Genomic DNA, 10,995 nt, shown 5'->3' on the forward strand with positions numbered 1-10,995 from the left:
GGGAAAATTGAGCTCTTTGATAACAAATGATTTAGTTGCTTTTGCACTACACACTTTTAGTGTAGAGAACTAGTATATTTAACTAGATATAATAACCAACAGTGTTTGTTATAACAGTTTAATAAAGTGTAAGTAATGTTGCCAGCAGAGCTTGAAACCCTGGAAATGAGGGAGTGATAGAAAACTTTATCAAAAAGAATCACATACCTTATTCATCAAAGCAAAAACGTATTGTCTTTTGTAAAAACATTTCTCTCATATACATGATGCAGTTTGTTTTGTGCGCCTACGTTTACATCTGGGATTTCAATGCATAACTTCTTCATCTGTTTGTGCCTAAGGCTCCAAAATGAGATTAGAAGTTCTCCAGGACAGGAATTTTCTTTAATAAGAGTGTATTTGTGGTGACACATAAATGTTATGTAAGAGACATAATGTTGCAGCTTCTATGCCAGGTGCCAAGTCATATTGTATTCCACACAAATACTGTTCTGCTTTAATTAAGTTACACACAGCTATGCAATAACAAAAAAAAGGATTTATTTTTTTCTTTTATGTACTGTACATTATCAAGGTTTACTAAAACAGAGTATCTCTATGTTAATTGCTACAAAGAATTGCATTTTTTACTATTACAAATAGTATAACACTTTACACAATGGTGGCTGCACTAATGTTCTGATGGTATTTATTATCTCTCAATGTTGCAAGTTGCATTGCTTTGAAAGAGGACCCCCAAATTTACTTAAGGAAAGCAAATGTATTCCCCCTCTAGCAAAGTTTTTGTGTTGGTGAAATGGGAGCCATAAATTCAGTGTTCATCAGAAGTGACACGGCAGGTGAAAATTGGTCCTGTACCTGACCTGTAGCTAAGATATGTAGCTTAGCCTTTAAAAAAAAAAAAACAGGAAAAAAGTTTGCTGTACAAACATAATGCAACAAACATTGGTGATTTTCTCTGACAGGAAAATTTAAAAGATATGCATTCAATGGTGAATATGAGTCCAATATTACTTTTATACAGTAAATACTCCTTAGTTATTTTAAATAGACCTTGTAATTAGACCTCCCAATCCAACAACATTCTTCCTAAAAGTTAAGATGTGTTTTTTTTAATCAAGTTATTACCCTGTAAAAGCCTCACTTGTGTAGACATCTAAAAATCATGAGACATGAGGCATAACCCAAGTGACACTTTTTTGCAGCAATTCCCAACCAAGGTTTTGTGGTACCCCAGGGTTCCTCCGGAGGTTGCTGGGAGTTCCTTGAACTGTGGCTGGTTGATCTCCGATTTGATGATGCATCTAATTTCTCTTGGTAGAGCCAGCTGTATGACTCTAATAATGTTTCAGCTGGGAATAAATATGGTTTTCAGTCACCATTATAAGGGGGGCATTTATTCCACTGTTCATCAATTTACAGGGCTTTTTTTTACAAATGACTCCTGGTAAATTGGCTTTAGCAGGGCTTCTCCAAGGCCTACAATTATTGAAATTCAATAAAAACATTTATGGTGTAAAAAAAATCTCCAACAAACTCAATTCTTCATAGAGGATGTCCCTGGATGCAGATGTCTGCTGTGTTGTTGCCGGCAAAAATGAAAGCTTCCTGGGACACGGCAGTGACGGGAACCTGGACTTGTCATCGATGCAGGATGCCTGGAAACAGTTAAGTCTATTACATATTTAGAAAGCATACCTGCCAATTATCGCACAATCTCACCCCCACCAAACAGTTTAGTTTCACTTTAATAATGGGGCATCTTTTGGCACATAGCACTCACCTAAGAATGCTGTGCACTTGAAGTTGAATATTTGACATTATATTCTGATTCAGAAGGGACAGCCCAGTCCTCCTCCCCGCTTCTATGTAGACATCATGTTACTTGCTCTGAACATGAGAGTGCATGATGTGACTTAAGGCTCCTATAAACCATATCCCTCTGTGTATGGCCACGTTACAATCTCATACAAGTTTTAGCCTGTACAGTTTTCCTAAAGCGGGATTTAGAACATGGCACAAACACATGGTCTGCAGTACATGTCAGCATGCTGCAAGCCACATTTATTGTGACATGGCACACAGCCACTTCTCATGCTGAGTACTTGGTAATTCTAAACCATTCCCGTTCATATACTCTTTCCAACCTGGCATGAGAAAATGCTCAACAAACGCTAGGATTTTTAGTAAACATACATACTTGTAAATGGGGTAATATTTGTTTTGCATTCCGGTGTGATTGACACATATCATTTAGTGCTAATTAAGTAAAACAAAGTAACAGATTTGGCTTCTACTAAATACAATAAAATGCAACAGTGTTTACTGCATTTAGAACCCCTGTACTGAAATGAGAAAACACCTAAACACAATATAAAAAGTAGTCCAGTTGAACCTGTAAAGGGATGCAAAGGAGGTAAGATTCTTTCGGTATAAAGGTTTTTTTTAATATTAGATTGATAATTAAAGTCATGGTTTCTACTAAGAACCCTTTGCGGATTTCTATTTAACAATAAAGTAGCCAACTTAGTGTACATCTACTTACTACATGACCTGTAATTCTGGTTATAATGTAGGGTTCCACAATGTATTTTTATGGCATCTCTATATTTTAATTTATGTAACATATTGTCCAGAGCATATTGCATTTTTCAATCCTTGAAAATCAGGAGATCCTTGAAAAAAATCATGGATAAAGCACAATTTTAACAATACAATACAATCATTATAGTGTTCAAAATGATACTAACATAATTTAAATTTTCTAGGTTATTAGCATTAAACTTTATTCTTCTGATTTTTTTCTAATGAATCACATCTCTGGCATCCCAGGAAAAAGTCAAACTGACACAACAAGATAAACTAATATAATAAAGTGCATCAGCCCATGCCCATACTTTTTCTATTGTTTTAAATAGGGTGGAAAGGTCATAACCTCCACAGTTTGCTTTCTGTATCCATATTAGGGAGATTTTCTCATACTTAAAGGATAAAATGACATATATGGTAAACTTATTCAGCTCAAAAGTTCTAAATATATAAACCACACATATTGCTCTGGAAACATTCCATGGTAAGAAAAACATGAGTACAATGACATATGATCAGTTTCTGTACATATAGTTGAACTTTATTCCACTGAGTTAGTATTAGAATCCATTGTAGTTGACAATCAATATCAGACTGGGACAACCAACCCTAAAAAAGGGTGGGGACCTTTAACACCATCTATTACCCACATATAATGCCTTCAGCCTTATTACTTAAACAATTTACACAAGTTCAAGACTTTGTTGCCCAGTATGTTCTTGACAATCATTTTAACTATGGATTCCACTAAATTAGGAGGCAAAACATTTTCATGATTATAAAACAAATTCTGTTTACGTGATTACTTACTATTGAATTTCAGTGACACAGATTAACCTATGTGATTTTTTCGTCCTATACATTAATAACGCTTCATGTGTGCTTAAAGGGGAATCTCATTAGAATAGTTGGGAACTACTCATCAACCATCCACTGCTAGGTATGTAATATATTGCACAATTTACTCGGAGTAGTGGTCTCATGTATGGTACAGCCCATTATACTGACTTCAGTAAAAATTATGTAATTTAACACCCGTTACATTGTTGGATTTTGGAAGCAAAAATGCTCCAATACTTGGGTCAATGACAAAACCTTTCCCTTACATTGGTGGTAAATGGCAAGCAAAATGTACTCTTACATTGATGTCAATAGGTGTACTAACATTAAACGATGCAGCAGGGTTAGAAATGGCCTTGCTTTGTGTAAGTGTGAGGACTGACTTGCATTGGTTTTACAGGAAGAAAAACAGTTACATTGGTGTCTGTACTAAAAGGTAAATCCCTCACATTGGTGTCAGTAGTAGTGGGAATGTCCCATACGTTGGTACACCCTGTACCTTGGTTGGATAGGAATACACCAGCACAATGGGCCTGATTTTTTAAAGCTCTCCAGTGCTCAACCCAGAAATTTTTTCAAGCCGGGTGGGAAGAAATTTTAGGTGGGTGGAAGCCCCTGTATTGTGAACAAACTCTTTGGTACTGCTGGAGAGGATACACTTTCACCAGTGAAGCTGGGTGATCCATCAAACCTAAAATGGATCTGGTCCAGGATTCCAACATTTGCTAGCAAATAACAAATGACTTTCATTCCAGGTTTGCTGGAACACCCAGCTTCACTGGTGAAAGTGTATCCTCTCCAGCCTTGGAGAGCTTTATTAATTCAGGCCCAATATTGGTGAAGGCTGACAGTAGAAAAGTAAGATATTCCTTTACATTGATGTTTGGGTACATACACAAGAGATGAGAGAAGTGGCTCTTTTTGCACCACTGGCTCTTTCTCTGCTGTGATATGAAGACAGTGCAGGAAATATGAAGGCACTACTATCATAACTCAATCATCAATCCACATGGCATACATACATCTGTAAAAAATCTAGTATTGTACCAGTTCTATTGAAACAGTTTAGAGGGTCTGACATAGTGATCAACTCACCCACCTTCCCCATTCATGTGACTGACACTAACTAAATATACTCTTTACTCTCTTTTTGGTTCAAGTATTTTATTCTGAAATGTATAGCATTGATCAATAGTATTCATAGCATAACAAAGCACATGCTAACTCATCAAAACAATTTTTGGCCAAGTATTTTATGTACATATTGTAGTCATTTAACACACTGTGTTTTGTAAGCACTACATATTGATGGTCTCACCTTGATATCACAGGCAAGTCAATAATTTGAACAGTGTATCTTCTTGATTAATACATCTGTTTACTATCATTATCTAATCAATAATTCACAAAACACACTGCTCAAAGCATTAACTTACAAACTGAACAGTAAACAATCCTAAGATCTTGGCAATAGTATTTGACATTACATTGCTCAGTGTCTATCACAATAGCTGAGAACACGATATGTCTTGTAATCTCTCCACTTAAAATATCTCGACTTTTCATGTGTATCACTTTCATAACATCCACATCGTATCACCTTGTTAGCTAGACAGAATTTTTCATTTTTAGTTAGACTCATAACCTAAACTGTAGGTTCATTCTCCGTAAGAAAGTCTTGTCATTCACCATTATGCAGATGAGTTTCCATTAACTGCACAAAATTTTAGATCTTGACATTTGCTGTGAAGGTTTGTCCCTGTTTTTATGTCACTGGCAATTTTCTTTAATAGATACTTACTATAGGCTGTCTGCACCGACTCACAAAATAGATTAATGTTGGTAAAACCAGATGTGGGGAAATATCCCTATTACAAGTTAAAACTTCCAGACTTTCCCAGCAACTAAAAATTAAAGTAACCAAGCTTCATCTATTTTGTAAGCTAGAATGTCCAGTGACAGACTTTAGTTTAAACTGCCTTATTGAATCGATTGATATGAGAACAGGTAGTACACATGTATTCATTTTTGAAATGTCCATTTACAAGGCAGTGACAACTCACTCACAGGTTTATATACAGTTGATGGTAGTTCTCTATTGTATTGCCTTTGTACACAAAGGTAAAAGAAACTGTCTGTTCATCACAGAACAATTTTGAAACACAGGCAATTCACAAAAGAATTATTTAATAACAATCGATGGATGACCTTAAACACAGTTCATTGTGCATAATTAAATGTTAATTACATGCATGAGACGTACTAAAACAAACACAGCACAATGAGACAGATGAAGCATGACAGAGCTCAAAAAGAAGCTGTCTGCCTGCAATCAGAAGAGCAGTTCTATGCATATTGCCAACTATAGTACTCCATAAGGCCTATTATAAAAGAGCTCAAGGTAATCCCCACTGGTAGTCCATATGTTTTTGTGCCAACATGCAAAGAAAATCATCTAATGCCAATGAAGATTGGGCTCTAATTGATGACCTCAGTTTTGAAGCTGAAATCTATGCTTACTGCTAATTATACAGTGAAAAGCATATATTGGGGTTCTTTTACTGTCAATCCAGATTTGACATTTAGGTTTTTTACACCAAACAGCAAGGCTGTGACTTGACTTTTGTATGCTGCAGTGAATGAAAAGGTCACCTCCTTGGTCACTGTGAAGGTGCAGCAACAAATCACCCTTCTATTTGCACTACTTTCTCCTCCTCTTGAGGGTAAATTCCCTGTAAATCAATATGCACACAGCATAATTGATTGGCCTAAAATGCTGCTCCCCATTCAACCAGTCTGAGCATTACTGTACACATGATTACTACTGTAACCAAGTTAAATTCTTACAAGGTAAAAAAAATTGGAATATTTAAATAAACACATAACTGAGGATTTCTTCCCAGCCCCCTGAGGGGCTAGTCAAGAGGCCCAGAATCCCCTGGACTTTTATTCGACTTGGTCCTGTGCCTTCTGAGACTAGGCATGCGCAGAAAGAGCAGCCCGAAGCCTCCTGGGATACATGATGATATGTATCCGAGGAGGCTCTGCACCCCCATTCAGTCTTTACCACCGTGGCAGTAAAGACAAAAGGAGAGGAGCTTCCCCCTTTTAAAAAAAAAAAACATTTAAAGAAAAAAAAAAGAAGGTAATTTTTACGTTATATGAAAGGGATATCTATTCTATTTACTTAAATATATTCATTTTGGTGGGAGGCCCTCTTTAGGGTTTTGGATGGTTACTGAAAAGTTGGGTCACAATACAGCGCTGCCACCTGCCTAGAGCTTCTTCTCATCCAGCTTAAAAAAGTTCATGGGAGAACACTGAGCTGTATTCATATGTTATTTATTTCACCTGTATGTTCATCTATGAACAGTTAGCTAAAGGTATTCCGCAAAGTGAAACTTATCATCATTCTCGTTTAGCTGACTTTTCAAACTAAGTGTATTATGTATTACAGGTAGACCAGTTATCTGAGGTCCTTTATTTTATTAGTATGTACCCTACATACCTTCAGATTGATAAAACACTGTTGATTTCTATAGATAATCTCTATAGATAATAATAAAAAGAAAATTGTACCCATAATAATAAGTGTATAAAGGATCAATATCAAAGTTATAAATCATTTGCATAACATAAACATTGGGATAAATTGTAAATTACATATATCATATTACATATATATATATATATATATATATATGTATATATATATATATATATATATATATATATATATAAATAAATGTAAGTTTTCACTCTTTCACATTTAAAAAAAAAAAGAATAAGACCAGGAACCATAAGTCAACTGTGGTATAGTTTGCAAATAGAGGGAAGTGCAAGCTTTGTGTGCTGCCAGATAAGCCCGGATAACAAATCTAAACAAGCAGTCCTTTAGTACGTGAGACAGTTCACATGGGTGTATTGCAAATGTATATTTAACAATTTTCCAACTGGTAAAACATAATAAAACTGCTAAACTACTAGGTAAATGTGAATAGTTCTGTCATTTACAATAGTGGTGGCAATAGTCTATCCGTTATACTGCAGATTTAAATTAAGAACAGCCATTAGCCAGTTTGCCAGCAATCAAAGTGACCAGAGTACTGTCATAAATGATAAGTAATTCAGGGTTAATAAATCAGTCATAATGAAAGCTCAAGTGTAGCAAAAGTTGGTGGCGTCAATTGCATCAATATTCACAAATAACTGAAAATCTGTGTGAAATTGGAACATTGATGTGCATACACAAATATTGAAAAGAAGAGTTAAAAAAAATACTTCTCAGCCACAGACAAAATGACAAGCAGATTTCTCATCTCTTGTTAGGGATCTGCCAGTTTATGACCTAAGGATTGTTGTTTGAATAAAAAAATAAATGGGACGGCTGTTTTCTGCTATTACTAAACAAGCATTCTTTTTTCCTGTTCTCTTGCATTGAATGTCACAGCTGCTCATGCAAGGTGATTGCTACACACCCCTCCCATCAGGTTTTTGTCTGATCCCATCAGTCCAACAATCAGCTCTATCATTATCACAGGGAGGGGTCTTTCTCAAGTAAACCCATGTTCTATGTATGCTTTTATGCTCTCACCAGTGTGACAAGACCCATCCAGCAGGCAAGACTGTGTTATTTCCATTGAGAACCTATAATTACTTTCCAGAAGCAACACTTTACTATGTTTAACATATTAGACAACACATTTGCTTGATAGCAAGAATGACAACTCACACAGAGAAATGTTGACATTCTTTCTCTAGTCTATATTATCATCCAAACCAATATACTAAAGGTTTATTTCAGTTGACATCCATACACCTTATACAATATGCAGTATTTGTATGACAGATTAAAACAAATACATAGTTCATGTGGATGTGCTTGGTATTGGTGATTATGGGCAACCTAACTATACTAATAGCATATTGTGAGTTTTTTTTGCATTTGCCTAAAATGCCATTACAGCTCTAAAGGGTTGTGTGTGTAAAACATAACAGCACAAAATGGTTTTGTAAAGGTGATGCTTCTAAAGGGGCAGCAGGTGAGGAATGGGATATACTATAAAGAGGAGTTCTTAGTATTATAATTGTACGAAATTGATTTGCTAAAGGAGTTGATTCATTTATTCATAGTCATGTGAATATAGGCACATGACAGATGAAATTCTCTATCATCAGCATTTCTCAACCCTTTTAGCCCAAATGACCTATTGAAATAATTGTCAAGTGCTAGAGAATCCCAGAAAAATGAAAGAGAATGCCATTTAGGTTAGTGGTCATTTAGTAAACCAAGTGGTAGTTTATAATTCCAGCTTTACAGACAGCTAAAAAAAAGGTGGTGTTGAACCCAAAATTAGGCAGGCGTCATGTAATGAAAGGTCAATCAGCAACAGCGCAGGGAACCTCTAGCAATCTCTAAAAAGGGGGTGTCAAACTCTGGCCCCCAAAAGAATTCTTAATATGAATAGCAGCTCGCCCTCCGCTACTGCAATCCGTAGTAACGGTGGGCCAGCTACAATTCATATTAAGCTGCTGTTCTTTAGACGCGAGTACAATGCCGCTACTACAATTTCCGGCATCACTCGCGTCTCTAGACCAGCGGCCTCTCTGCCTATGCATGGCCCCGCATTTTATAGACGCAATTGATGGCAGAATTGTAGTTGCGGCATCACTCATGTTTATTAAACAGCAGCCTATGCATGGACCCCGCGGAGTTTATAATGACAGGTAAACCCAATATTAAGGAATTATCATAGAGATAGTGCTATATTATTTGTTTTACTGTGCCATAAATGCAGCAATTCATTTGGTTTCACATTGCATTCTCTGGCAAAGTAAAACAATTAATCTCAATAGGAAGAAACAAGAACACATGAGAAGAGCATGCAGTAAAATGCAGTGCATATTGTAGTGTTATTGTTTCTTATTGAGATTCATAGTTTTTTCAATAAATTTCAAGTTTGGCCCACGACTTGGTCTAAGTTTTCAATTTCAGCCCTCTGTATATTTGAGTTTGACACCCCTGCTCTAGAGGAACCCTGGTTGACAATGACTGTTCTATAGGACATTACTACCTTTATCCATATGAACAGCACCAGGAGATCTGTGATCAACATTTGTGATCAAAGTAATGCTTACATTTTTTCAAAACGTCAATGGATAAATAATTGTAAAGTTATGGCATTAAAAACTGTGGATACCCACAAGATGCAGGAACGTGGTTCTGACTTAATTTTTACTCATTCTTTGAATGCAATAATGGCTTTCAGTGCTATATGATTATTTTTGGATAAATGAAAGCATACAAATCACCCAACAGAGATACACATAGTAATCAGAGAAGAGGTTGAACCATAGTCATGTGTTGATCATTGCAAATATTCCCAATTAAGGGATTGCCCTTCTCTTTGCACTGATCAGCCAAAACATTGAAACCTAAAATAGTGTAGTAACCATTCGTGAAACCAAAGAGCTCTGACAATTTCAGAAGTGTAATCCCCAAAACTAAAGTCCCACTTTGAAGAATTGACAATCAAGTAGGTGTTTATTACAGAAACAGACAGGCAATGTCTCTTCTACAATAAGTGTTTTTACCTGCCTGATCTCCACCCAGGTGACAATCAGAGTTTGTAGCCAGGGATACCTAGTAATCCCGGCTTCCCTTACGTGTGTCAGGAATTAATAAACACCAGCATGCCTATTAGGTCATCCCAACCAAGCCAATAAAGATAGCCAAGATCGTATTCAGGATAATACAGTAAACAGTAACAGACCTTCCATTTTAGTGGATGGTTCACTTAGACATTGCATTTATCTAGTGATCCCCTTTATTAACACTATATACTTATAGAACCACAAATCATTGTAAAAACCGTAAAAGAGAAAGGAACCAATACAATTCCAAAGGCTCAAATACATTTACTATTCAGCTTGATTCTTCTTAGCAGATCAATCACATTTATTTTTTAATATGTTTATCCCCATTGTTTCGGCTTTCAATCCTCATGAGAGACCTAGCCTACAGTTATTAAGAAAATGGAGGTTAAATATACATTAAATATACTGGATTTTCATTTAAATTCATATATGCATGTCACAATATGTGGGAAGATATATTCTTTGCTGTATTGTATTTCCAAATCTGTCAGTGGCTTGTGACTCAATAATGGGAATATTGATTTTGGCAATAAATCATTTAAAAAAAAGCTATGGCAAGCCACAGAGGAACTTCCAATCTTTGTACTTCCCGTCACCTCTAAAATTCTCACCTCGTTTTCCTTCAGTCCGATACATGCAAGTACATTGGTTGTCTATTTTTTATATAAAGCATTTACAAAGCCTTGAATCATGAAATACATAATTCAGAGAAAAGAGATGCTAGTTACATCTACATATTGTGAAAAGAAAAGAGTCTAAGGAGGATTATTTTGGTAAGTGGTATAATCTTTGCTGATACAAAAATAGGGATTGCTGTAATCATAACTGAAACCAAAGCTCACAAAGACTTTTATATTTAGGGCACAGATTAATACTAATACTTCTCAAAATGTAACAGGTCACACTTTT

At 35.9% G+C, this 10,995-nt stretch overlaps 1 protein-coding gene across 1 annotated transcript in view; it reads right to left on the bottom strand.

Annotated features, from left to right (window-relative positions):
* Positions 1-584: 584 nt before the first annotated feature.
* Positions 585-10,995, bottom strand: part of LOC140324134 (voltage-dependent calcium channel subunit alpha-2/delta-1-like) — a gene marked incomplete in the record, with an annotated part of 94,587 nt that continues 84,176 nt past the window's right edge. Inside the window, 1 exon segment of the mRNA XM_072401743.1 lies at positions 585-1,658. Within this exon segment, the coding sequence (XP_072257844.1) occupies positions 1,509-1,658 (150 nt within the window).

Source organism: Pyxicephalus adspersus, chromosome 2 (assembly GCF_032062135.1).
Source record: "Pyxicephalus adspersus chromosome 2, UCB_Pads_2.0, whole genome shotgun sequence".
Taxonomy (NCBI): Eukaryota; Metazoa; Chordata; class Amphibia; order Anura; family Pyxicephalidae; genus Pyxicephalus; species Pyxicephalus adspersus.